Source organism: Scyliorhinus torazame, chromosome 15 (assembly GCF_047496885.1).
Source record: "Scyliorhinus torazame isolate Kashiwa2021f chromosome 15, sScyTor2.1, whole genome shotgun sequence".
Taxonomy (NCBI): domain Eukaryota; kingdom Metazoa; phylum Chordata; class Chondrichthyes; order Carcharhiniformes; family Scyliorhinidae; genus Scyliorhinus; species Scyliorhinus torazame.
Window position 1 is genome coordinate 201,112,947 of NC_092721.1, and position 27,525 is coordinate 201,140,471.

The 27,525-nt window shown below is 52.1% G+C and overlaps 1 protein-coding gene across 1 annotated transcript in view; it reads left to right on the plus strand.

Moving 5' to 3' along the window:
* dgat2 (diacylglycerol O-acyltransferase 2) overlaps window positions 1-15,431 on the plus strand; it is a 106,926-nt gene extending 91,495 nt beyond the window's left edge. The window contains exons 7-8 of the mRNA XM_072477432.1: window positions 10,704-10,906; window positions 13,558-15,431. Coding sequence (XP_072333533.1) covers window positions 10,704-10,906; window positions 13,558-13,712 — 358 coding nt within the window. The 3' untranslated portion in view covers window positions 13,713-15,431. The remainder of the gene's footprint in view (window positions 1-10,703; window positions 10,907-13,557) is intronic.
* The last annotated feature ends 12,094 nt before the right edge of the window (window positions 15,432-27,525 follow it).

The window sequence follows — 27,525 nt, forward strand, 5'->3', positions numbered from 1 at the left end:
TGTCCCGGCTCTCTCTCCTCTTGCGCTGTTTTCACCGTCCCGGCTCTCTCTCCTCCTGTTTTCAATGTCCCGGCTCTCTCTCCTCCCGCGCTGTTTTCACTGTCCTGGCTCGCTCTCCTCCCGCGCTGTTTTCAATGTCCCGGCTCTCTCTCCTCCTGTTTTCAATGTCCCGGCTCTCTCTCCTCCCATCTGTTTTCAATGTCCCGGCTCTCTCTTCTCCCGCGCTGTTTTCAATGTCCCGGCTCTCTCTCCTCTCGCGCTGTTTTCAATGTCCCGGCTCTCTCTCCTCCCGCGCTGTTTTCAATGTCCCGGCTCTCTCTCCTCCCGCGCTGTTTTCAATGACCCGGCTCTCTCTCCTCCTGTTTGCAATGTCCCGGCTCTCTCTCCACTCGCGCTCTTTTCAATGTCCCGGCTCTCTCTCCTCCCGCGCTGTTTTCAATGTCCCGGCTCTCTCTCCTCCTGTTTTCAATGTCCCGGCTCTCTCTCCTCCCGCGCTGTTTTCAATGTCCCGGCCCTCTCTCCTCCCGCGCTGTTTTCACTGTCCCGGCTCTCTCTCCTCCTGTTTTCACTGTCCCGGCTCACTCAGCTCCCGTGCTGTTTTCAGAGTCCCGGCTCTCTCTCCTCCCGCGCTGTTTTCAATGTCCCGGCTCTCTCTCCTCCCGCGCTGCTTTCACTGTCCCGACTCTCTCTCCTCCCGCGCTGTTTTCACTGTCCCGGCTCTCTCTCCTCCCGCGCTGTTTTCAATGTCCCGGCTCTCTCTCCTCTCGCGCTGTTTTCACTGTCCCGGCTCTCTCTCCTCCCACGCTGTTTTCACTGTCCCGGCTCTCTCTCCTCCCGCGCTGCTTTCAATGTCCCGTCTCGCTCTCCTCCCGTGCTGTTTTCACTGTCCCGGCTCTCTCTTCTCCCGCGCTGTTTTCAATGTCCCGACTCTCTCTCCTCCCGCGCTGTTTTCACTGACCCGGCTCGCTCTCCTCCCGCGCTGTTTTCAATGTCCCGGCTCTCTCTCCTCCTGCGCTGTTTTCACTGTCCGGGCTATCTCTCCTCCCGCGCTGTTTTCACTATCCCGGCTCACTCTCCTCCCGCGCTGTTTTCAATGTCCCGGCTCTCTCTCCTCCTGTTTTCAATGTCCCGTCTCTCTCTCCTCTCGCGCTGTTTTCACTGTCCGGGCTATCTCTCCTCCCGCGCTGTTTTCACTATCCCGGCTCACTCTCCTCCCGCGCTGTTTTCAATGTCCTGGCTCTCTCTCCTCCCGCGCTGTTTTCAATGTCCCGGCTCTCTCTCCTCCCGCGCTGTTTTCACTGACCCGGCTCGCTCTCCTCTCGCGCTGTTTTCAATGTCCCGGCTCTCTCTCCTCTCGCGCTGTTTTCAATGTCCCGGCTCTCTCCCCTCCCGCGCTGTTTTCAATGTCCCGGCTCTCTCTCCTTCCGCGCTGTTTTCACTGACCCGGCTCGCTCTCCTCTCGCGCTGTTTTCAATGTCCCGGCTCTCTCTCCTCTCGCGCTGTTTTCAATGTCCCGGCTCTCTCCCCTCCCGCGCTGTTTTCAATGTCCGGCTCTCTCCCCTCCCGCGCTGTTTTCAATGTCCCGGCTCTCTCCCCTCCCGCGCTGTTTTCAATGTCCTGGCTCTCTCCCCTCCCGCGCTGTTAGAACATAGAACATAGAACAATACAGCGCAGTACAGGCCCTTCGGCCCACGATGTTGCACCGAAACAAAAGCCATCTAACCTACACTATGCCATTATCATCCATATGTTTATCCAATAAACTTTTAAATGCCCTCAATGTTGGCGAGTTCACTACTGTAGCAGGTAGGGCATTCCACGGCCTCACTACTCTTTGCGTAAAGAACCTACCTCTGACCTCTGTCCTATATCTATTACCCCTCAGTTTAAAGTTATGTCCCCTCGTGCCAGCCATATCCATCCGCGGGAGAAGGCTCTCACTGTCCACCCTATCCAACCCCCTGATCATTTTGTATGCCTCTATTAAGTCTCCTCTTAACCTTCTTCTCTCCAACGAAAACAACCTCAAGTCCGTCAGCCTTTCCTCATAAGATTTTCCCTCCATACCAGGCAACATCCTGGTAAATCTCCTCTGCACCCGCTCCAAAGCCTCCACGTCCTTCCTATAATACGGTGACCAGAACTGTACGCAATACTCCAAATGCGGCCGGACCAGAGTTCTGTACAGCTGCAACATGACCTCCCGACTCCGGAACTCAATCCCTCTACCAATAAAGGCCAACACTCCATAGGCCTTCTTCACAACCCTATCAACCTGGGTGGCAACTTTCAGGGATCTATGTACATGGACACCTAGATCCCTCTGCTCAGCCACACTTTCAAGAACTTTACCTTTAGCCAAATATTCCGCATTCCTGTTATTCCTTCCAAAGTGAATCACCTCACACTTCTCTACATTAAACTCCATTTGCGACCTCTCAGCCCAGCTCTGCAGCTTATCTATATCCCTCTGTAACCTGCTACATCCTTCCACACTATCGACAACACCACCGACTTTAGTATCATCTGCAAATTTACTCACCCACCCTTCTGTGCCTTCCTCTAGGTCATTGATAAAAATGACAAACAGCAACGGCCCCAGAACAGATCCTTGTGGTACTCCACTTGTGACTGTACTCCATTCTGAACATTTCCCATCAACCACCACCCTCTGTCTTCTTTCAGCTAGCCAATTTCTGATCCACATCTCTAAATCACCCTCAATCCCCAGCCTCCGTATTTTTTGCAATAGCCTACCGTGGGGAACCTTATCAAACGCTTTGCTGAAATCCATATACACCACATCAACTGCTCTACCCTCGTCTACCTGTTCAGTCACCTTCTCAAAGAACTCAATAAGGTTTGTGAGGCATGACCTACCCTTCACAAAGCCATGCTGACTATCCCTGATCATATTATTCCTATCTAGATGATTATAAATCTTGTCCCTTATAATCCCCTCCAAGACTTTACCCACTACAGACGTGAGGCTCACCGGTCTATAGTTGCCGGGGTTGTCTCTGCTCCCCTTTTTGAACAAAGGGACCACATTTGCTGTCCTCTGGCACTATTCCTGTAGCCAATGATGACATAAAAATCAAAGCCAAAGGTCCAGCAATCTCTTCCCTGGCCTCCCATAGAATCCTAGGATAAATCCCATCAGGTCCCGGGGACTTATCTATTTTCAGCCTGTCCAGAATTGCCAACACCTCTTCCCTACGTACCTCAATGCCATCTATTCTATTAGCCTGGGGCTCAGCATTCTCCTCCACAACATTATCTTTTTCCTGAGTGAATACTGACGAAAAATATTCATTTAGTATCTCGCCTATCTCTTCAGACTCCACACACAATTTCCCATCCCTGTCCTTGACTGGTCCTACTCTTTCCCTAGTCATTCGCTTATTCCTGACATACCTATAGAAAGCTTTTGGGTTTTCCTTGATCCTTCCTGCCAAATACTTCTCATGTCCCCTCCTTGCTCGTCTTAGCTCTCTCTTTAGATCCTTCCTCGCTACCTTGTAACTATCCATCGCCCCAACCGAAACTTCACACTTCATCTTCACATAGGCCTCCTTCTTCCTCTTAACAAGAGATTCCACTTCACTGGTAAACCACGGTTCCCTCGCTCGACGCCTTCCTCCCTGTCTGACCGGTACATACTTATCAAGAACACGCAGTAGCTGATCCTTGAACAAGCCCCACTTATCCAGTGTGCCCAACACTTGCAGCCTACTTCTCCACCTTATCCCCCCCAAGTCACGTCTAATGGCATCATAATTGCCCTTCCCCCAGCTATAACTCTTGCCCTGCGGTGTATACTTATCCCTTTCCATCATTAACGTAAACGTCACCGAATTGTGGTCACTGTCCCCAAAGTGCTCTCCTACCTCCAAATCCAACACCTGGCCTGGTTCATTACCCAAAACCAAATCCAACGTGGCCTCGCCTCTTGTTGGCCTGTCAACATATTGTTTCAGGAAACCCTCCTGCACACACTGTACAAAAAACGACCCATCTATTGTACTCGAACTATATCTTTTCCAGTCAATATTTGGAAAGTTAAAGTCTCCCATAATAACTACCCTGTTACTTTCGCTCATATCCAGAATCATCTTCGCCATCCTTTCCTCTACATCCCTAGAACTATTAGGAGGCCTATAAAAAACTCCCAACAGGGTGACCTCTCCTTTCCTGTTTCTTCCTTTCCTGTTTCTAACTTCAGCTAATACTACCTCGGAAGAAGAGTCCCCATCTAGCATCCTCTCCGCCACCGTAATACTGCTCTTGACTAGCAGCGCCACACCTCCCCCTCTTTTGCCTCCTTCTCTGAGCTTACTAAAACACCTAAACCCCGGAACCTGCAACATCCATTCCTGTCCCTGCTCTATCCATGTCTCCGAAATGGCCACAACATCGAAGTCCCAGGTACCAACCCACGCTGCCAGTTCCCCTACCTTGTTTCTTATACTCCTGGCATTGAAGTAGACACACTTCAAACCACCTACCTGAACGCTGGCCCCCTCCTGCGACGTCAAATCTGTGCTCCTGACCTCTATACTCTCATTCTCCCTTACCCTAAAACTACAATCCAGGTTCCCATGCCCCTGCTGCATTAGTTTAAACCCCCCCAAAGAGCACTAACAAATCTCCCCCCCAGGATATTTGTGCCCCTCAGGTTCAGATGTAGACCATCCTGTCTGTAGAGGTCCCACCTTCCCCAGAAAGAGCCCCAGTTATCCAAAAATCTGAAACCCTCCCGCCTACACCATCCCTGTAGCCACGTGTTTAAATGCTCTCTCTCCCTATTCCTCATCTCACTATCACGTGGCACGGGCAACAACCCAGAGATAACAACTCTGTTTGTTCTAGTTCTGAGCTTCCATCCTAGCTCCCTGAAAGCCTGCCTGACATCCTTGTCCCCTTTCCTACCTATGTCGTTGGTGCCAATGTGGACCACGACTTGGGGCTGCGCCCCCTCCCCCCTAAGGACCCGGAAAACACGATCCGAGACATCACGTACCCTTGCACCTGGGAGGCAACATACCAAACGTGAGTCTCTCAATGTTTTCAATGTCCCGGCTCTCTCTCCTCCTGCGCTGTTTTCAATGTCCCGGCTCTCTCTCCTCCTGTTTTCAATGTACCGGCTCTCTCTCCTCCCGCGCTGTTTTCAATGTCCCGGCTCTCTCTCCTCCTGTTTTCAATGTCCCGGCTCTCTCTCCTCCCGCGCTGTTTTCAATGTCCCGGCTCTCTCTCCTCCCGCGCTGTTTTCAATGTCCCGGCTCTCTCTCCTCCCGCGCTGTTTTCAATGTCCCGGCTCTCTCTCCTCCCGTGCTGTTTTCAATGTCCCGGCTCTCTCTCCTCCCGCGCTGTTTTCAATGTCCCGGCTCTCTCTCCTCCCGCGCTGTTTTCACTGTCCCGGCTCTCTCTCCTCCCGCGCTGTTTTCAATGTCCCGGCTCTCTCTCCTCCTGTTTTCACTGTCCCGGCTCACTCCGCTCCCGTGCTGTTTTCAGAGTCCCGGCTCTCTCTCCTCCCGCGCTGTTTTCAATGTCCCGGCTCTCTCTCCTCCCGCGCTGTTTTCAATGTCCCGGCTCTCTCTCCTCCCGCGCTGTTTTCACTTTCCCGGCTCTCTCTCCTCCCGCGCTGTTTTCACTGTCCCGGCTCTCTCTCCTCCCGCGCTGTTTTCACTGTCCCGGCTCTCTCTCCTCCCGCGCTGTTTTCAATGTCCCGGCTCTCTCTCCTCTCGCGCTGTTTTCACTGTCCCGGCTCGCTCTCCTCCCGCGCTGTTTTCACTGTCCCGGCTCTCTCTCCTCCCGCGCTGTTTTCAATGTCCCGGCTCTCTCCCCTCCCGCGCTGTTTTCAATGTCCCGGCTCTCTCCCCTCCCGCGCTGTTTTCAATGTCCCGGCTCTCTCTCCTCCCGCGCTGTTTTCAATGTCCCGGCTCTCTCTCCTCCCGCGCTGTTTTCACTGTCCCGGCTCTCTCTCCTCCTGTTTTCAATGTCCCGTCTCTCTCTCCTCCCGCGCTGTTTTCAATGTCCCGGCTCTCTCTCCTCTCGCGCTGTTTTCAATGTCCCGGCTCTCTCTCCTCCCACGCTGTTTTCACTGTCCCGGCTCTCTCTCCTCTCGCGCTGTTTTCAATGTCCCGTCTCTCTCTCCTCCTGTTTTCAATGTCCTGGCTCTCTCTCCTCCCGCGCTGTTTTCAATGTCCCGTCTCTCTCTCCTCCTGTTTTCAATGTCCCGGCTCTCTCTCCTCCCACGCTGTTTTCACTGTCCCGGCTCTCTCTCCTCCCGCGCTGTTTTCAATGTCCCGTCTCTCTCTCCTCCTGTTTTCAATGTCCTGGCTCTCTCTCCTCCCGCGCTGTTTTCAATGTCCCGGCTCTCTCTCCTCCCACGCTGTTTTCCCTGTCCCGGCTCTCTCTCCTCTCGCGCTGTTTTCAATGTCCCGTCTCTCTCTCCTCCTGTTTTCAATGTCCTGGCTCTCTCGCCTCCCGCGCTGTTTTCAATGTCCCGGCTCTCTCTCCTCCCGCGCTGTTTTCACTGTCCCGGCTCTCTCTCCTCTCGCGCTGTTTTCAATGTCCCGTCTCTCTCTCCTCCTGTTTTCAATGTCCTGGCTCTCTCTCCTCCCGCGCTGTTTTCAATGTCCCGGCTCTCTCTCCTCCCGCGCTGTTTTCAATGTCCCGTCTCTCTCTCCTCCTGTTTTCAATGTCCTGGCTCTCTCTCCTCCCGCGCTGTTTTCAATGTCCCGGCTCTCTCCCCTCCCGCGCTGTTTTCAATGTCCCGTCTCTCTCTCCTCCTGTTTTCAATGTCCCGGCTCTCTCTCCTCCCGCGCTGTTTTCAATGTCCCGGCTCTCTCTCCTCCCGCGCTGTTTTCAATGTCCCGTCTCTCTCTCCTCCTGTTTTCAATGTCCTGGCTCTCTCTCCTCCCGCGCTGTTTTCAATGTCCCGGCTCTCTCTCCTCCCGCGCTGTTTTCAGTGTCCCGGCTCTCTCTCCTCCCGCGCTGTTTTCAATGTCCCGTCTCTCTCTCCTCCTGTTTTCAATGTCCTGGCTCTCTCTCCTCCCGCGCTGTTTTCAATGTCCCGGCTCTCTCTCCTCCCGCGCTGTTTTCAATGTCCCGGCTCGCTCTCCTCCCACGCTGTTTTCACTGTCCCGGCTCTCTCTCCTCTCGCGCTGTTTTCACTGTCCCGGCTCTCTCTCCTCTCGCGCTGTTTTCAATGTCCTGGCTCTCTCTCCTCCCGCGCTGTTTTCACTGTCCCGGCTCACTCTCCTCCCGCACTGTTTTCACTGTCCCGGCTCTCTCTCCTCTCGCGCTGTTTTCAATGTCCCGGCTCTCTCTCCTCTCGCGCTGTTTTCAATACATTTCACACATTTATACTGAGGGGGCTAGCAGCAACATGTCCGGATTAGGTGTCACCAACACCTACCAAGAAAGTTAAAGGGAAAGAAAACTAGAGCTACCAGGAGTTGAATCACAGGATAACAAAATATCAGGACCCCACCCTGGGTCCGTATTCCCTTGGCGCACAGCCGTCACCTGTTAATATCAACCAAAGGGCAGGACTCGGCTCAACCCCATGCCCGAAGATGCAAAACCCAGCCTCTCAGGCTGTCCCTACTCAGCGCCTTCAAACGGGGCGTCCCGGGTAGCACGGTGCGCAGTGGGTCGGCCCTGCAGCCTCGCGGCGCCGAGGTCCCAGGTTCGATCCCAGCTCTGGGTCACTGTCCGTGTGGAGTTTGCACATTCTCCCCGTGTCTGCGTGCGTTTCGCCCCCACAACCCAAAGGTGTGCAGGGTAGGTGGATTGGCCGCGTTAAATTTGCCCTTAATTGGAAAAAATGAATTGGGTCCTCTAAATTTATTTAAAAAAGAAGGGACATCCCAAGGACCAAGGGGCTTTTCCCATCAGTTTCTTTGAGCCTTACTCTCTCTGTCAGATATACAAATATTGGGAAGGCGAGCCATGTGACTAAACAGTAATACATTTACTCACCGTTGCTAATCCTTAGTGAAGGTTGCAGCGCTGGTTCATATCAAAGCCAGCACTGGGCTTCATTTTTAGTTGGATAGTATTGAAAAGTGAGGAGTTGTGTTCAATGTTCGTGGAAATACGCTTATTCTCCGCAGTGCGGAGAACCGGCGCGGTGCCGGTCGAGGTATGCGCCGACTCTCCGGCTCCAGCCGGCGCGCCGATTCTCCGGGTCGGATGGGCCGAGCGGCCGTCAACAAAAAGCCACGTCCCGCCGGCGGCGTTCTAACATTTCTGAGCCAGCGGGACCTCTGCATTGAAGAGTCCGGGGGCAGGGGGGGGTCCCGACGCCGGGGGGGGCCTCCGTAGTGGCCTGGGCCCGCGATCGGGGCGCACCGATCGGCCCCCCGGCGTCTTTTCCTCCGCGCAGACTCCTGTAGCGCTGCGCGGGGAAGAAGGCCACTGCGCATGCGCTAGTTGGCGCCGGCCCAATTGCGCATGCTCGGACCCTGTGCCGCCGGGTTCAGGCCGGGATCGGCGGGGACCGCTCCAGCGCTGTCCTAGCCCCCTGTGGGCCGCAGAATTGGGTCCCGGAATGGGCGCCGACTCCGGAGTAAAACACTCCTGTTTTTACTCCGGCTCTGGCACTTAGCCGCCCGTTGGGAGAATCCCGCCTGGTTTCTACATTATATCGGCAGTGGAAACCGTCCAACAAATAATTCCAAGAAAGTTACCAGAACTGGGAGGCTGTTCAAGAAGGCATGTGGATACTTGCCTTCTTTAGCTGAGGCATGGAATATAAGAGCAGGGAGACTATGATGGAGCTGTTTAAAACACTCGTTAGGCCACAGCTAGAGTACTGTGTGCAGTTCTGGTCAGCACTCTAGGAAAGATGTGATTGAACTGGAGAGGATGCAGAGGAGATTCACCAGGATGTTGCCTGGGCTGGAGCGTTTCAGCTGTGACGAGAGGCTGGTTCGGGTCGAGTTGTTCTCCTTGGAGCAGAGTATACAAAATCATGAGGGACATAGTTAGGGTAGATATGAAGGAACCCCTTAGTAGAGGGGTCAATAACCAGGGGGCATAGATGTATCATAGAATCATAGAATTCACAGTGCAGAAGGAGGCCATTCGACCCATCGAGTCTGCACCGGCCCTTGGGAAGAGCACCCTCGCCAAGCCCACACCTCCACCCGATCCCCGTAACCCAGTAACCCCACCCCACCTTTTTGGACACTAAGGGCAATTTATCACGGCCAATCCACCCAACCTGCACGTCTTTGGACTGTGGGAGGAAACCGGAGCACCCGGAGGAAACCCACGCACACACGGGGAGAACGTGCAGTCTCCTCACAGACAGTGACCCAAGCCGGAAATCGAACCCGGGACCCTGGAGCTGTGAAGCAACAGTGCTAACCACTGTGCTACCATGCCATCCAATGGGTAAGGTAATGGGCAGGATATTTAGAGGGGTTTTGAGAAAAAGCTTTTCACCCAGAGGGGGGTGGGAATCTGGAACTCGCTGCCTGAGAGGGTGGTGGGGGCGGGCACCTCATAACATTTAAGAAGCATTTAGATGATAACTAGAAACACCATAGAATACAACGCTACAGGACCAAGTGATGGAAAATAGGATTAGAATAGATAGGTGCTTGATGGCCGGCACAGCCACACTGGGCCAAAGGGCCTCTTTCTGTGCTGGAAAACTCTGACTACCTCATCATTAAAACAAGCTGGGACTGCTTTTGCTCTGGAAGTGAGAATGCTGAGGGATGACCTGATGAGGTCTTTCAGATTAATAAAGGTTTTGACAGGGTAGACCTAGAAAAGATCTTTCCGCTTTTGAATGGGGGGCTAAAACTCCAGTTATAAATATAAGGGGCGCAATTTAATGGAAATGAATGAGGCTTATGTCGGGCGCGATGAGCTGGGTGTCTCCCGGTGCTGGCAACAGCGAGAACAACCCCGCTATTGAACGGGACATTGCTTCATGTCTGGGGCTTGGCGAGGAACGCTCTACCGAGGCCGCATGCCAGTGCAGGGAGAGATCGGGGCACCATTTCTAATTGGGGTCCTGATCACTCTTTTTTTTCCCCCCCCCCCCCCCATCCCACCGTGGCATCCGGACCACCCCAATCACCTAACTCATCAACTCATCAATCAGGGAATCGCCGTGCTATCCCCCCCCCCCCCCCACTTCACAAGGGCTGGGCACCCCTGGGCCCAACCCCAGACACAGTGCCAGGATGGCCCTTGAGTGACACTACCAGGGTGCCAGGCTGGCAGTGCTACAGTGCCTGGGTAGCATTGAGGGTGCCAGGGTACAGCCCTGCCCAGAGCCTGACCACCCAGGGACCCCCCGATTGCATGGGACACTCCTCTCTTTCCCCCCCCCCCCCCCCCCCCCCCGGCCAAGTGCCAGTACGCCTGGCCTACGTTTGCAGAAACAGTGCTAAACGGCGCTCGCTCGAGGGTCTCCGAGGCGGGGCCGTTTGATCCTGCGCTTTGGGTAACTCCAGCGCGAACATATGCAAGTGAGCCGAACTGCGCACTTAAATGTGCAAATCTGCATCCCGCCCTCTAAATGGGCCGGACTGTGGCTCACTGGCGAGTTTTATTTGGCAGTGCTCCCTACTAAATGGCTCTGGGTGAGTTACGGCAGTAAAGGTGCTGCCAGGCATTGTTGTAAGGAATAATGATTTTCTCGATGTTTCCATTCTGTTTTCTTTCCCTGGCAGAGCCGATTTGGTCCCGGTCTATACTTTCGGCGAGAATGAAGTTTATCAACAGATTATCTTCAAGGAAGGAAGTTTGATGCGAGCGGTACAAAGAAAGTTCCAGAAGCTGATTGGCTTTGCCCCTTTGGTCTTCCATGGCCGTGGCTTTTTCTCGAGCAGCTCCTGGGGACTTGTGCCTTACTCCAAACCCATCAACACTGTGGGTAGGTTCCTTCCGCAATCATAAGCATATTCATCTCCTGCGCACAGAACTCCAGGAAGAAAAGCCACTGACCCATCACAAAATAAACTGTTGGAGGCAAGCAGATATATCCTGGAATGTAGCCGGCCAAAGTTGGCAACACCAGAGGTTGTGCTTCAACTGCACATAGCCTTGGCCACCCCTGGAGCGATTGTCAGGAGTTATGTGCACCACACTTTGGGGAGGATGTGTGGAGGAAGTACAGTATAGATTTACTGGAATGATACATAGATACATAGAAGATAAGAGCAGGAGATCTTTTGGCCCTTTGAGCCTGCTCCACCATTCATCACGATCATGGCTGATCACCCAACTCAATAGCCTAATCCTGCTGTCTCCCCATAGCCTTTGATCCCATTCTCCACAAGTGCTATAGATTATCATAGAATTTACAGCGCAGTAGGAGGCCATTCGGCCCATCGAGTCTGCGCCGGCTCTTGGAAAGAGCACCCTACCCAAGGTCAACACCTCCACCCTATCCCCATAACCCAGTAACCCCACCCAATACTAAGGGCAATTTTGTACACTTAAGGGCAATTTATCACGGCCAATCCACCTAACCTGCACATATTTGGACTGTGGGAGGAAACCGGAGCACCCGGAGGAAACCCACGCACACACGGGGAGGATGTGCAGACTCCGCACAGACAGTGATCGAAGCTGGAATCGAACCTGGGACCCTGGAGCTGTGAAGCAATTGTGCTATCCACAATGCTACCATGCTGCCCTCTTGAATATATTCAAAGTTTTAGCATCAACTACTTCCTGTGGTAATGAATTCCACTGGCTCACCACTCTTTGTGTGAAGAAATGTCTCCTTATCTCTGTCCGAAATGGTTTACCCTGAATCCTCAGACTGTGACCCTTGGTTCTGGACACACCCATCATTGGTAACCTCTTCCCTGCATCTACCCTGTCCAGTCCTGTTAGAATTTTATAAGTCTCTATGAGATCCCCCCTCATTCTTCTGAATTCCAGCGAGAATAATCCCAACCTAGTCAATATCTCCTCGTATGACAGTCCCGCCATCCCTGGAATCAGTCTGGTAAACCTTCGCTGCACTCCCTTGAGAGCAAGAATATCCTTCCACAGAGAAGGAGACCAAAACTGCACACAATACTCCAGGTGTGGCCTCTCCAAGGCCCTGTATAATTGCAGCAACACTTCCCTGCTTCTATACTCGAAACCTCTCGCAATGAAGGCCAACATACCATTAGCCTTCTTTACCGCCTGCTGCACCTGCATGCTTACCTTCAACAAATGGTGCACAAGGACACCCAGGTCCCGCTGCACACTCCCCTCTCCCAATTTACACCCATTCAGGTAGTAATCTGCCTTCCTGTTTTTGCTTCCAAAATGAATAACCTCACACTTATCCAAATTATACTGCATCTGCCATTGGTTTGCCCACTCGCCCAACCTGTCCAGATCTTGCAGTAGGATCCCTGCATCCTCGGGACCACCAAGGGTATATGCGCAGCGATCAAAACCGCGAGGGTTGCATTCGCTGGAATTTAGAATATTATTGGGTGATTTGATCAAAGGGTTCCAGAAGTTAGTGAGAGCAGATGGGATAAATAGAGTAACTATTCCCACTAGTTGGAACATCTGGGATTAAAATTCTAAAAACTAGAGTCCGCCCTTTTCAGGGTGAAATCAAAAAAACATTTCTACGCACATAAAGAGGCTAGAAGTTTAGAACTTTCTTCCCCGAATGGCAATTGATGTTAGATCAATCAATCATTCATTTTAAATGTGAAACTGATAGATTTTTGTTAAAGAGTACAGGACAAAGGCAGGCATATGGAGTTAGGTCACAGATAAACCATCATCTCTCTGAATTCAGAACAGAGTAATAATAATAATTTTAATGTAAGGCTACTTGTGACACTAATAAACACTGCAACAAAGTTTGAAAATCCTAGAGGGACTGAATGGCATTCTGTTCTTTATTACAAAGGTTGCGTTATTGTGCAAGTTTTGCGTGATCTGTAATCCAAAAACATTGCCCCCCACCCCCCTCAGAGGATCCAATTCAAAACCTTCAGTGTTCACTGAAGGTTGTGGTGTATTGGTGATGTCACTGGGCTAGTAATCCAAAGGTCCCAGGCTAATGCTCTGGGGGACATGGGTTCAAATCCCACCATGGCAGCTGGTGGAATTTAAATTCAATAAATAAAATCTGGAATTGAAAGCTGGACCCGGGTGGGCTCGAGACTACCATCGAATGTCGTAAAAACCCATCTGGTTCATTAATGTCCTTTAGGGAAGGAAATCTGCCGTCCTTACCCGGTCTGGCCTACATGTGACTCCAGACCCACAGCAATGTAGTTGAGCCTCTGAAAGGGGTCTGACAAGCCACTCAGTTCGAGGGCAGTTATGGATGGACAACTCATGTTGGTCCAGCCCAGCAACACCCACATCCCGTGAAGGAATTAAAAAAAGGACTAAAACCAGTCCCCTGCTCATTACTGTTGTGGAGGCCTGCTGTGCACAAAATGGCAGCTGTGATTCCTCATTAAAACAGTGACCACGCTTCAAAAATGATCCATTGCCTGCAAAACTTTGCTTTGTTTAGGCAGCACTGTTTAAATGTCCTTTTGTTTCTTGCAGTGGGGGAACCGTTTACAGTTCCACGCATTGAAAACCCAAGTCCGGAGGAGGTGGATATCTATCACCGAAGGTACATGTGCTCCCTCCTCAAACTCTTCAACAAGTACAAGACTAAATTTGGCTACTGCGAAACAGATCGTCTGGAGGTGATTTAAAGGATTCTCATCGTAACAGTCCAGTTGCCATCCGCTGGGAACCTCCCGAAAGAAGCAGAATATTTCAGCAGTTTCACCTTTAACAGTTCAAAACAAACCCTGCCGCACCTGCACTACTAAATAACAAAAGGAAACCATCATATTTTTTTTTTTTAACAATCGCAAGAAAAACCCAAATATCTTTTTGCCAAGGAAACATGCACCAGGATGAGTTTTTTAAGCTGAATCTGTCTTCTGAAATGTAATTTTGTTTTGGTCGTAATTTTTGCTTTATTTGCAACTTGCTGAATGACTGATTCCTTTATGTAATGGGGTTGGTAATTAATGGGTTTGATTTAAAGCAATATGTGGGAGGATTATCTAAAACGCACATGCAATGCAATGATGCCAAAGTATCTGATCAGGTGATTGCTGTTTGCACCTTGACTATTTTTTAAAAAATTTATATATTGCCCTTAGTAACCCCTGATTCTTAACGGGAGGATAGGAGGAGCTAGTTATTCTTTTGTTGGGCTCGGGGGCTAGTTGTAGGGTTCAGTATTGGAATGACGTTTAGCACTATGACTTGGCAACTGTGAAATAAGCCTGACATATTCTACCACTCTGCCGCAGCAATAGGACCTTTGACTTTCTTGGGAAATCTAAATTCAAAAGCACAAGAATGAATTGGGGGCAGATTGAAGGGAGGGTGTATGGGGAGGAAAAAACCTGTAAGCCCAATGAGTGTAGCGCAGCGTTCTCACTGGGCTAAGTTAGCATCGCGGTTTCAGGACGAAAAATACATTCTAAGTCGCATGACTCCCTTAATTAATCACCTCCCAGGTAGCTGTCGTCAACAGCCACTTTTTGTTTGTACAAAGATGTGCTACAGGCGTGTGCGATTGCACGAGCCCTGAGCCAGTGTGCAACGCACGACTAACTCAGCGATAACATCCGTCAGTCACTGCCTCCATCTCGTGGACGTTCCCTTCTCCTGATTGAGCATTTGCAACACTGGAGTAAGTAGAATCGTAGTGATTGGCATTGTTTAGTGAAACATATGGGGGGGAGGGGAGGAGGGGGTTTCCTCCAACCCCGCCCCCCATAAATGAATCCTTTTCACTCGTCGAGCCCAGAATACCTCCTGCGGTTGTGCAGTGCCTTTTCGATGTCAAGAAGTAGAGATGGATTAAAAGCAGCTCGTGTTTCGAGCAACAAAATCCATGCACGAGGTCTAGATATCATCTTCATGCTGCAACATGGGAAAGAGAACATTTAGATGCCAAATAGAGATGGAAGGAGAGAGAGAGGGATAGAGCTGATCTCCCACTCTCTCTCTTGGGAAGCCAGCAGAACAACCAACCAATCTATTTGAATTGCACTATTGTGCCAATAGCACCAAGAATTCAGGAAGACATCAGTGGAAAGAAATTCCACACTTTGAAGCATACTTTTATGAAAAATTGTTTACATAGCCATTTAAAACAAAGCCATATTGTACGGTATTACTCTAATTTTAAATGAACAGTTAATTAGTTTTTGAGTATTTGTGGGGTTTTGAAGCAGGTGACATTTGCTGCTTCTTCGTGTCTGCTGTTCAGTTTCTGTATTCTTGTCTTATCCTTCACTCTGCCCTTCTGTCTTACCCGTCCCCTCCACAGTTAATAGCACAAGTTCAAGAATCAGATTTTTGTACAAAATTGTGGAGTTAAAATAAAACCCTTTTTTAAAAAAGAAAAAGTTTGCGTTCTCTGGTGTGATGGGATTCATGGTTATGAATGGTAAACTCCTTAAGAGTCTGTACCTGCAAGCAACAAGAGGCAGCCAAACCACTTCCTTACGACATTCAGTGGCAATCCCATCACTGAAGCCCTCATAATAAACAGCCGAGGGGTTATCGCTAACCAGAAACTGAACTGGACCCAGCCATATAAATACTGTGGCTACCAGAGCAGGTCAGAGACTCAGAATCCTGCAGCGAACAACTCCTCTCCTGACTCCCCAAACCCTGTCCGCCATCTACAAGTCAGGGCTGTGATGGTGTGACTACTTGCCTGAATGAGTGCAACTCCCAACAACACTCAAGAAGGTCAACACCATTCATGGGTGGCACAGTGGTTGGCACTGCTGACTCACCGCGCCAGGAACCCGGGTTCAATTCCAACCTTGGGTGACCGTGTAGAGTTTGCACCTTCCCCCCCGTGCCTGCATGAGTTTCCTCCGGGTGCTCCGCTTTCCTCCCATAGTCCAAAGACACAGGTTGGACTGTCCTTCAGTGTCCAAAGATTCGGTGGGGTTGCAGTGATGGGATGGGGGAGTGGGCCTGGGTAGGTAGACTCAATGGGCCGAATGGCCTCCTCCTGCACTGTAGGGAGTCTATGAAATATAACAGCTCAGGAGGCCCGAGAAGGTAAGTCCTGAAGAGATTTAATTCAACAAGAAAACTAAAGGCCGCAATGTAATGTTGTTTATAGCTTTCAGGTCCCAAACAGGATGGCCATTCTAGCCGGGCCCAGTCCAGGCCAGCTTTTATAGGTCGATTTCCACGAGCCGCAGCTGATGGGCCTCCGATTACTAGCAGGGGAACTTGTTTCACATGAATCACATGAGGAGATCAATTGGGGTTTCCCCGTGGGTCTTGTCAGGGTTATTACTTCCCCACCCCCACCCCACCCCCTCCAAAGTCCGAAGGTCCCAAAGAAGCCAGTTGTAGAGTGGGGGTCCTTCGCCGTTGGTCCTGTGGATGTGCTTCGTGTAAATGTGGGGCCAAGTCAGTGGATGTGTATCTTGTTGGGGGGAAGCACCTTTTCCGTGCTGAATGCCAAGGGGGTCCTGTCAGAGGTCCACATTCAACCGTTACATCTTTGGAAAGTGCTGAGGATTCCCTGTCCATATCAGATGCTGAGTCATCCAAATCCTGCTGACCTGGGCAAGGTCTCTGGTGGGGGGTGTCCATTGGTTCACAGATGGCAGACAGGGGGGGTAGGGGGGGGCGAGAGACAAATTTCTCCAGTGTGGTTTGCTCTGGGGCAGACTTCCTGCCTTTGAGGTGGTCCACGTGTTTTTGCAATGTTCGATCTCCAGTCTTGTACACCTGGTCTTGATCTCTTCACTGTGGTCCATGGGGCACCATCCCCGAAATTTCGAATGTGGACCATGTCCCCAAAGTTTAATAATAATAACCTGTATTGTCACAAGTAGGCTTCCATTAACACTGCAATGAAGTAACTGTGAAAAGCCCCTAATCGCCACACTCCGGCGCCTGTTCGGGTACACAGAGGGAGAATTCAGAATGTCCAAATTACCTAACAGCGTGTTTTTCGGGACTTGTGGGAGGAAACCGGAGCACCCGGAGGAAACCCACGCAGACACGGAGAACGTGCAGACTCCGCACAGACAGTGACCCAAGTTGGGAATCGAACCTGGGACCCTGGCGCTTGTGAAGCAACAGTGCTAACCACTGTGCTGCCGTGCCACCCACAGATAATGTCCGCTAGGTTACCACAGAGCGATAGGGGTCGGTTTGGATGTGTTTCATCCCATTAGTCTACATAAATCCACAGTAGTACAGTGTCAGGGTCCCAGAACTGGACTGGGTGTCAGGGTCCCAGAACTGGGCTGGGTGTATGATGCCCACGTTCTCCATGCAGCTCAGCTCATCAACTACCTCCGACAGCAGTGTGAAAGGGCCCTAAAGCATTTGATCTGGGCCTCTGAGTCGATGTAGATTTTAGTCAGAGCCCCCTTTATCTTTCCCAGACAGTCCGGGTACTTTCTGAGGACTTCGGACAGACTGCCAGTTCCCATCCGGAGGATTTGTTGCCAGTCCAAGCGGAATTGTTGTAATCAGTCATGCCAAGGAGGACGGGCCTGGTCCCTGCACCACAAACAATAGTATCCAGGCTGACTAGCCAGACACAGCCTGGGCCCGCCTTTATAGGCTGATTTCCACGAGGCCCAAGGGTCTCATGAGGATATTACAGTAAAACAACCCGCTTGATTGACACTTCATCCACTACCGTAAACATTCACCCCATCCCCAGCGTTAAGTGTGACTAAGAATGGGGTTTTCCGCTCCTGTTCGCATCTGGCGGGATTGGCGAAGGGGGTGGAAAATATCGCGAGGAGTCCAAAGTCACATTTCACGTTGGCGTGAAAGCTTTCTGTGATCGTCCCCGTCAGTGGCGGGCTGCCTTTCCCGCTGTTGAACATTGGGAAACTCATTTGAATACATTAGCATCTCATTATCCGGCCCATGTGTCGAAATCATATTCCCCGCCCCCTCCCCGATCACAAAGTCCATCCACGGCAGCGTGGTGTCAGAACGGTGCGAAGTATGACTGGTTTTCAAAAGTGTGCACCTGGCAAACACGCCTGTGAGGGGAGCTCGGAGTGGGGGCAGCCCTCGCGGAGTGGGGGGAGAGAGGGTACCGAGATTTAGCTCGGGGCACCAGGCAACACTCGGGGGTCCTGGGCAAAGACTTGGGGCTCACCGGGCTTGAACTGGGGCTCCTGGTGTAAGACTCTGGGACATCAGGCTGGAATCGGGGGCTCCTGGGGTAAGACTGGAAGGGAGACCGGGGTACAACTTGAGGGGAGGCCATGTAAGACTCAAAGGGTACCAGCGGAGTTGGCTCGGGGGTCATCTCTGGACACTAAGGGGCAATTTAGCATAGCCAATCCACCTAACTGCACATCTTTGGACTGTGGGAGGAAAACGGAGCACCCGGAGGAAACCCACGCACACACGGGGAGAACATGCCGACTCCGCCCAGACAGTGAACCAAGCCGGGAATCGAACCAGAGTCCCAGGCGCTGTGAAGCAACCGTGCTAACCACTGTGCTACCGTGCCGCCCTTTGTGGGAGCTTGCTGTGCACAAATTGGCTACTACGTTTCCTGCACTGTGACACTTCAAAGAAAAGTTCTTTATTGGCAATGAAGTGCTTAGCCCCATTGCTAGCTTTACCCCTTGCCCTTTCCCCACATCCTTCCTGTTTAGTTTTGTGATCTAGGTTTAAAGGTGTTGTGTGTTGAATACACCACTAGATGATGCCACAGTCAAATCACAGTTTTGACATAACACTAAACTCAATGAGAACCATTGTATGAGTGAAAGAGACAGAAATGTATCAGCTGAAGTATCTCTGAGTGCGGTGTGCCCGCACGAGAAGCCTCTCATGCGGGCTGGTCGACAGCATTTCAATCACTGCATCCCCCTGTGCAGCAAGGGGTTGGTTTAGCACAGTGGGCTAAATAGCTGGCTTGTAATACAGAATAATGCCAGCAGCGTGGGTTCAATTCCCGCACCAGCCTCCCCGAACAGGCACCGGAATGTGGCAACTAGGGGCTTTTGACAGTAACTTCATTGAAGCCTACTTGTGACAATAAGCGATTATTATTATAACTTAGAAGGAGGTCATTCAGCTTCTGAAACCTACTCTGTTCGATAATCCCAGGTCTGTATCATAACTCCATCCACCCCCTTGGTTCCATAAGCCTTAATACCCTTCCCCAGCAAAAAAAAAGTCTTTCTCAATTTTCAATTGACTTTAGGCTCAATAACACATTGAGACAGAGAGTTCCAAATTCCCAATTCCCCTTGTGGGAAGTAGTACTTCCTAGATTCCTCTTCAAGGATCTAACTCTGCTTCTGGACTCTCCACAACCAGAGGAAAAAGTTTCTCTCCCTCGACGCCATCATGATGCCTATAGTGTAGAAAAATGTCCCAAGTGTTTCGGAGAGATAGGGGGGAAATCAAACTCCAAAGTGCACGCGGGGGTCTGACCTGTTGGCAGGATCTCCCGAATTTGAAAGGGGACCGTTGATGTAGGCGGGCCCTTCTCTTTCCCCCCCCCCCCCCCCCCCCCCAACTCCGCACCACCGACCCCCCGCCACCCCCCCCCCCCCCCTCTCCCTGACCCTCTCCAGCCTGAGGCCTGCTCAGGGCCACTGTTTGGGCTTCTTTCCCTCAAACTGAGCTGCTGCCATCAGCCTGATAATCGAAGCTCGAGGGGAACGGCTCTGAGATGGTCATCAATTGGCCACTTCGGGAAAGAGTGAGGTGGGGGGGAGGGGGGAGGGGAGGGGAAGGGAGGGGGGGGGGAGAGGGGAAAGTAAAATCTCGGCCTTACCCAACCCACTGTAAAACCGCTGACTGATCAGTGTGGGTGGCTGGTGGGAAGGCCACCTGACTACAGGACCACACCACTCCCCCCCCCCCCCCCCCCCCAACACCCACCCACCTAGCACTGCAAACCCACCAACGAGGAAACATGACATTTTTGCCCAAGAGATTGTGTGTGAGTGGAAAGTTTGTGTACGTGTGCGTGTTAGCATGTGGACGTGTGAGTTTGTGCACATTAGTGCATGAATATGTGTGATTGCATGAGTGTGTATATCTGTGTGTGAGTGTGAATTTGTTTGTGTACGAGTCAGAGTCTAAGGTCTGGGTTCTCCATCGGCTGGATCCTCCATTTCTCTGGAAGCACACTCGGAGGTGCCCACACGGGAAACCCCCATTGGCCGGCTGCCGGGACGGAGAATCCTGCTGCCAGCGGGGGAGGGGGGTGCGCTTGACAGTAAATGGGTGCGGCCGGACGCAGAATCGGACCCTCAGTCTACGACACTGAGTGAGACCTGGGACTGGATTCTCTGCTTCCCCCAGCCGTGGGTTGGCGAGCGGCAGGATTCTCTCTTCCTGCTGCTTGACATTGCGATTTCCCACTGGCGTCGCAAGTAGGCTTACATTAACACTGCAATGAAGTTACTGTGAAAAGCCTCTAGTCGCCACATTCCGGAGCCTGTTCGGGTACACGGACGGAGAATTCAGAATGTCCAATTCACCTAACAGCACGTCTTTCGGGACTTGTGGGAGGAAACCGGAGCACCCGGAGGAAACCCACACAGACACGGGGAGAGCGTGCAGACTCCGCACAGACAGTGACCCAAGCCGGGAATCGAACCTGGGACCCTGGCGCTGTGAAGCAACAGTGCTAACAACTGTGCTACTGTGCCGCCCTGTCGATGGCTAGTCCAGTTCAGTTTCTGGTCAATGGTAAGCCCAGGGTGTTGGATTCAGCAATGGTAATGCCATTGATTGTCAAGAGGCGATGGTTGGGTCTGTTCTTTCTCGTTGGAGATGCTCATTGCCTGAATGCCTCGGTCAAATGCTCCCTTGATGTCAAGGACGGTCACTCTCACCTCACCTCTGGCATTCAGCTCTTTTCTCCATGTTTGAACCAAGGCTGTAACGAGGTCAGGAGCTGAGTGACCCTGGCGGAACGCAAACTGAACATCTGTGAGCAGGTTATTGCTGAGTGTCAATTGATAAGCACTGTTGATTGAGCCCTTCCATCACTTTGCGCAAGCCCCAGGGGGGGGCGAGCCGCCGAGGGCGATGATGGTACGGTTGCATTGGTTCCTGGATAAGGAACATATCATGAGGTGGACCAGGCAGACTAGGCGATGCAACTGGGAAGGTTCTGAGATCCGTATGTATCAGGACCTGGGGGCAGAGCTCGCGAAGAGGAGGGCATGCTTTAATAAGGTCAAGTCGGCCCTTTACAAGAAGGGTGTAATGTTTGAACTACTGTACCCGACTCGCCTATGGGTGACCTATGCGGGCCGAGAGTTGTACTTTGGCTCGGCGGAGGAGGCAGTGGACTTTATGAAAGAGAATGGACTGGCAGGAGGAGGAGGACCTTGAACCTTGATGGGGGAGAAGTGGAGTGCATGTACTGTAATGTGAAAAACTTTGGTTTTTGGTGTTCGGGTTTCTTCGGTTTTTCCGGTTTTCTGGTTTTTGGGGTCAGGCTGGTTTACAGTTCTTTGGTAAGGGATGAGGGGTGGGTCTCTGTGTTCAGACCTTGGGAGGGATTGTTTTGTTTGTTTTTTACTCCTTTCCTTTGTTTCGACTGTTTGCACGAAGAGCGGGGGGAGGGGAATCATTGGGGGGTAGGACGCTAGGCGCCATGGGCGGGTGCTGCCAGGCCAGCTGGGTGGGGTAGTCATGGAAGCACAGTGGGGGGTGAGCTGAAGATAATTTGGGGGGGGGGGGGATAATAGAAAGAAAATCACTTATTGTCACAAGTAGGCTTCAAATGAAGTCACCAGATTCCAGCGCCTGATAATACTGCTGACGGGGAGGCAACTTTCAAAGTGGAGGAGGAGGAGGGTTGATGACGGTGGCAACCCGAGGGCGGGCCAGGGGAGGTGCGGGACATTGGCTGAAGGCTGGCGTAGGAGAGGTTATGGCTGATCGGCAGGGGAGGGGTGCGGGGTGCCCCCCTGACCAGGCTGATCATGTGGAACGTTTGGGGACTGAATTGGCCAATCAAAAGGACCTGTGAGTTCGTCCACCTGAGGCAACTGAAGGTAGACGTGGCCATGGTGCAGGAGACACATCTGAAGGTGGAGGACCAGATTAGATTAAGGAAGGGATGGGTTGGACAGATCTTCCACTCGGGGCTGGACTTTAAAACGAGGGGGGTGGCGATCTTGGTTCATAAGCAGGTGGCATTCGAGGTGGGGAATATAAAAGCGGACCCGGGGTGTAGCTACGTTATGGTTAGTGGGAAGCTGGAGGGAATGGCCGTGGTACTGGTAAATATATATGCCCCGAACTGGGATCCCTTAACAATCCCATCTGGTCCTCCCCTATTAGTTTGGGGTTTGTGAGACGGTTACTGGGGAAGATTCCGGACCTAGATTCACATCAACTGCTTATGGGGGGAGATTTCAACACGGTCCTTGATCCAAGGTTGGACTGGTCGAGTCCTAGGTCTGGGAAGATATCAGCTATGGTGAAGGAGCTCCGGGGTTCATGGAGCACATGGGAGGCCGAGGAGTAAGGAGTATTCGTTCTACTCCCATGTGCATAAGGTGTATTCCCGGATAGACTTTTTCATGATGGACAAAACACTGCTGGCTGAGGTGGTAGATGCTGAATATTCAGCAATAGTGGTGTCAGACCCACGCCCGCACTGAGTAGACCTGCAAGTTAGCAAAGGAAAGGCCCTGTGCCCACAACGGAGGTTGGATGTGGGGCTGCTAGCGGAGGAGGAGGCGTGCGAGCGGATGAGAGAGGCCATTCGGGGATACATAAGGATCAATGGTGAGGTTTCGGCGGGGCTGGTTAGGGAGGCACTGAAGGTGGTTATTAGGGGAGAGCCCGTCTCAATTCGGGCCCATAAGGAGAAGGCTGAGCGGGTGGAGTTGGACAGACTGGTAGGCGAAACGTTACAGGTGGATAGGAAGTACGCGGAGTCTCCGGATGACGGGCTTCTGAAGGAGCGTCAGAGACTGCAGCTGGAATTTGGGCACCTGTCCACAGGTAAGGTGGAGGGACAGGTGAGGAGGGTAAGGGGGGCGGTGTACGAATATGGAGAAAAAACCAGCAGGATGCTGGCGCACCAGCTGAGGAAACAGGAGGTGGCGAGAGAGATTGGGAAAATGAGGGATTCAGGGGGGAAGGTGATTCTGAATCCGGCGGGGGCGAATGATGTGTGTTGGGAGTTTTACAGTAAATTGTATAAATCGGAACCCCCAGCCGGGGAGGAGGGTATGGATCGACTTTTGAGGGCTGGAGTTCCCGAGGATAGATGAGGAGTTGGTGGAGGATCTGGGAGCCCCAGTTGGGCTCAGGGAGGTTATAGACGGGTTGGGGGCAATGCAATCAGGACAGACGGATACCTGGTGGAGTTCTAGAAAAGAAATTCTGGGTTGTTCGGGCCGCTTTTGGTAAAGGCTTTCAATGAGTCAAAGGAGCTGGGCGTGCTCCCCCTGGCATTATCACAGGCATGGATTTCCCTTATTTTGAAGCGGGATAAGGATCAGAGAGCTGTGGGTCGTTCAGGCCAATCTCCCTGTTAAATGTAGATGCAAAATTGCTGGCAAAGATCTTGGCCATGCGCATAGAGGATTGTGTTCCGGGGGTAATAGGGGAGGACCAGACGGGATCTGTTAAGGGACGACACTGACGTCCAATATTAGGCAGCTCCTCATGTAATAATGATGCCTGCGGAGGGGCGCGAGGTCGAAGTGCAGAAAAGGCCTTTGATCGGATGGAGTGGAAATATCTGTGGGAGATCCTGGGAAAGTTTGGGTTCGGGCAGGGATTTGTGAATTGGGTCCAGTTGCTATATCAGGCACCGGCGGAAAACGTCAGGACAAATCGGGTGCAATCGGAATATTTTAGCCTGTGTCGGGGAATGAGACAGAGGTGTCCACTTTCCCAGTACAGTTTGCCCTGGCCATAGAGCCTTTGGCAATGGCGCTGAGGGCATCGAACATTTGGCGGGGGATAGTGAGAGTAGGGGGTGGAACATCGGGTCTCGCTCCATGCAGACGATTTGCTCCTCTACATAACGGACCCGTTGAGGGGGATTGCAGGAATTATGGGAATATTGGAGGAATTTGGTCGGTTCTCAGGTTACAAACCAAATGTGGGCAAGAGCGAGGTCTTCGCGATCCAGGCAAGGGGTAGGAGAGATTGGGGGAGATGCCGTTATTTGGGCCGGGAGAGCCTCGAGGGTGAAGAAGATCCTGCTCGAGCGGGGTCGCGAGGCGGGGAGGGGTTGACCCTTCCGAACTTTATTAACTATTACTGGGCGGCTATTATAGCAATGGTTAGGAAGTGGGAAATGTGGGAGGGGTTGGTGTGGGAGCGAGTGGAGGCGGCGTCCTGTGAGGGCACATGTCTGGAGGCTTTGTTAACGGAACTTTTGCCGTTCTCACCGGCTCGGTACTCGACAAGCCCAGTGGTAGTGGCAGATTTGAGGGTGTGGGGGCAATGGAGGCAGCACATGAGACTGGAGGGGGCGTCGGTGTGGTCACCGATATGTGACAACCACTTGCTCGGGGCTGGAGGCGGGTTTTAGGAGGTGGCAGCGGGCAGGGATTGAGAGATTTGGAGATCTTTTCATTGAGGAGGGTTGCCCCAGTTTGGAGGAGCTAGAGGAGGAGTTTGAGTTGACGGGGGGGGTGGGTTCCGCTACTCACAAGTGCGGGATTTTGTCCGGAGGCAGGTCCCGGGCTTCCTCGCCTCCCACTAAAGGGGCTATAGGATAAGGTGATGTCTAAAACAGGGTTGGGGAGGGGAGGGTCTCGGAAATATACAAGGGGCTGATGGAGTGGGAAGGGGTCCCAATTGGGGAGGTGAAAAGGAAGTGGGAGGAAGAGTTGGGAGGGGAGTTTGAAGTTGAGCTATGGGAGAAGGCCCTGAGGAGAGTCAATGCATCCTCGTTGTGTGCCAGGCTGAGCCAAGGTGGTCCACAGGGCTCATATGACTGTGGCCCGGATGAGTAGGTTTTTTGAGGAGGTGGAGGACAGGTGTGGGCGGGTGGGGGGAAAGTCCTGCGAAGCAGGTACATATGTTCTGGGCGTGTCCGAAGCTGAGGGGATTTTGGCAGGCATTCTCAGATGTCATGTCAGAGGTCCTGGAAGGGAGGGTGACTCTGAGCCCAGAGGTGGCAATATTTGGAGTGCCGGAAGATCCGGGAGCTCGGGGGGAGATAGGCCGATGTTTTGGCCTTTGCCTCCCTGGTGGCCCGGAGACGGATTTTGCTGGGATGGAGGGACTAGAAGCCTCCAAAGTCGGGGGTGTGGGCCTGTGACATGGCAGGGTTTCTCAGGCGAGAGAAAATTAAGTTTGCCTTAAGGGGTTCATTACAGGGGTTCGCTCAGACGTGGCAGCGTTCATCGACTTCTTTAATGAAAACTGACCGTCAGCAGTGGGGGGGGGGGGGGGGGGGGGGGGGGTGCCATGGAAGCGACGAATAATGGTAGGGAATCTAATGAACCGTGGGATGGAGTAGGTACATGGACCATGATAGTTAGGGTTTATGCTTGAGGGGGGGGGCTGTTATTGTGGGTTTTTTGTATGTGTTGGATCTCTTTGTTTAAAATGTCAAAATTATAATGCCTTAATAAAATATTTTCTTAAACAAAAATGATATCTCACCTCCAGTTGACAGGATGCCAAGCTGCCAATGTTCCCGCCATTGGGAACACGCCGGAAGCAAGGGCGCATCGGGGTTCCCTTCTGATGCCAGTTTCCAACCCCACACCACTCCACATCTCTTCCATGCCCCCTGCAACACGCCCCCCCCCCCCAACCAACCCCCACCGTCCACCCAGCCCCCACCTCCCAAGCAGTCTCCAAACATTCTGCCCAGAATCAACATTTTGGGCATAAACAGTCATTGACCTGAAACACTGGCTTCCGTCTTCCAATGCTGGGGCATGTGACCAGTTCCCATGAGGGTTTGGTCAACATGACGATACTGTCCATTTCTTCTGGGATCTCCCAAGCCCGGCAGAAGCAAATCACCGAGTGTCTTTAAGACACAGGGTCCTTGATCAATAAGGAGATCAGGGGTTATGGGCCGAAGGCAGGAGAATGGGGATGAGAAAAATATCAGCCATAATTGAATGGCGGAGCAGCCTCGATGGGCCGAGTGGCCTAAATCTGCTCCTGTGTCTTAAGGTCTTATGGTCAGCGCAGGTATTCCAAGGGAAGTTCTGTGGGCTTAGGCGAGTCGAGGAAGGAGAGGGCACGCTCCCTTTTTACAATAGTAACTCTCGTTACCACTGGAGTCTCTCCGAGTTCTCACTGGCACGAAGGAGGTTGAGGGTCTACAAAATTATGAGGGGCATCGACAGAGTGGATGGTCAGAGATTTTTTTCCAGGGTAGAGGGGTCAATTACTAGGGGGCATAGGTTTAAGATGCGAGGGGCAAGGTTTAGAGTAGATGTACGAGGCAGGTTTTTTTACACAGAGGGTAGTGGGTGCCTGGAACTCGCTGCCGGGGGAGGTGGTGGAAGCAGGGACGATAGTGACATTTAAGAGGCATCTTGACAAATACATGAATAGGATGAGAATAGAGGGATACGGACCCCGGAAGAGTAGAAGATTGTAGTTTAGTCGGGCAGCATGGTTGGCACGGGCTTGGAGGGCCGAAGGGCCTGTTCCTGTGCTGCACTTTTCTTTGTTCTTTGTTCTTTGTTCGTATTCACGGTCCAAATCTTTTCATGAATGCGTGTGGGTTAGTGAAATGGCGTGAGTGGGTTAATAAACAGGTTAGAGAATGGGTTAGTGAGGGACTGGGAAGGTTAGGTGAGGTAAGTAGATGGGTGGTTGTGCAGGTGGGTCGGGGAAGATAGTCAGGGCAGTCGTGGGGGGGGTGGGTAGGAGTTGGGTGGTCAGGAAGGAGTTGGATTGGGTTGCAGGGTCAGGTCAGGTCGGCGGGGGAGGGTAGTCAGGTCGGATCAGGGGTATGGTTGGGGGGTCAGGGGTTAGTCAGCAGGTGGGGGGGGGGTGTTTAATCGGGAGGTGGCGGGTGGAATGCTGAGTGGTTGGGGTTTGATTAGAGAGGGTCAGTTGTGATGCGGAGTTGAATGACCCGCTTTTAGGCTGGGTATTGAACTGTCTGATTTGCATGGTAAGTCAGCAGTAAGCCTCATGTCTCTGCCCTGAGATCAGCATCAGGAACATTTACAGAGGTTCCCCAGCAGCCGGAAATCAGCCCACTGGAAGTTTAAACTTCCCGGGAGATTCCCATGAATGTCAGGACTTCAGCAGGGTTTCGGCTGGCATGTCCCGATGTGCATTCCACCAGGAGATTTGGGCAGCATGGTAGCACAGTGGTTAGCACTGTGGCTTCACAGCGCCAGCGTCCGAGGTTCAATTCCTGGCTTGGGTCACTGTCTGTGCGGAGTCTGCACGTTCTCCCCGTGTCTGTGTGGGTTTCCTCCGGGTGCTCCGGTTTCCTCCCACAAATCCCGAAAGACGTGCTGCTAGGTAATTTGGACATTCTGAATTCTCCCTCCATGT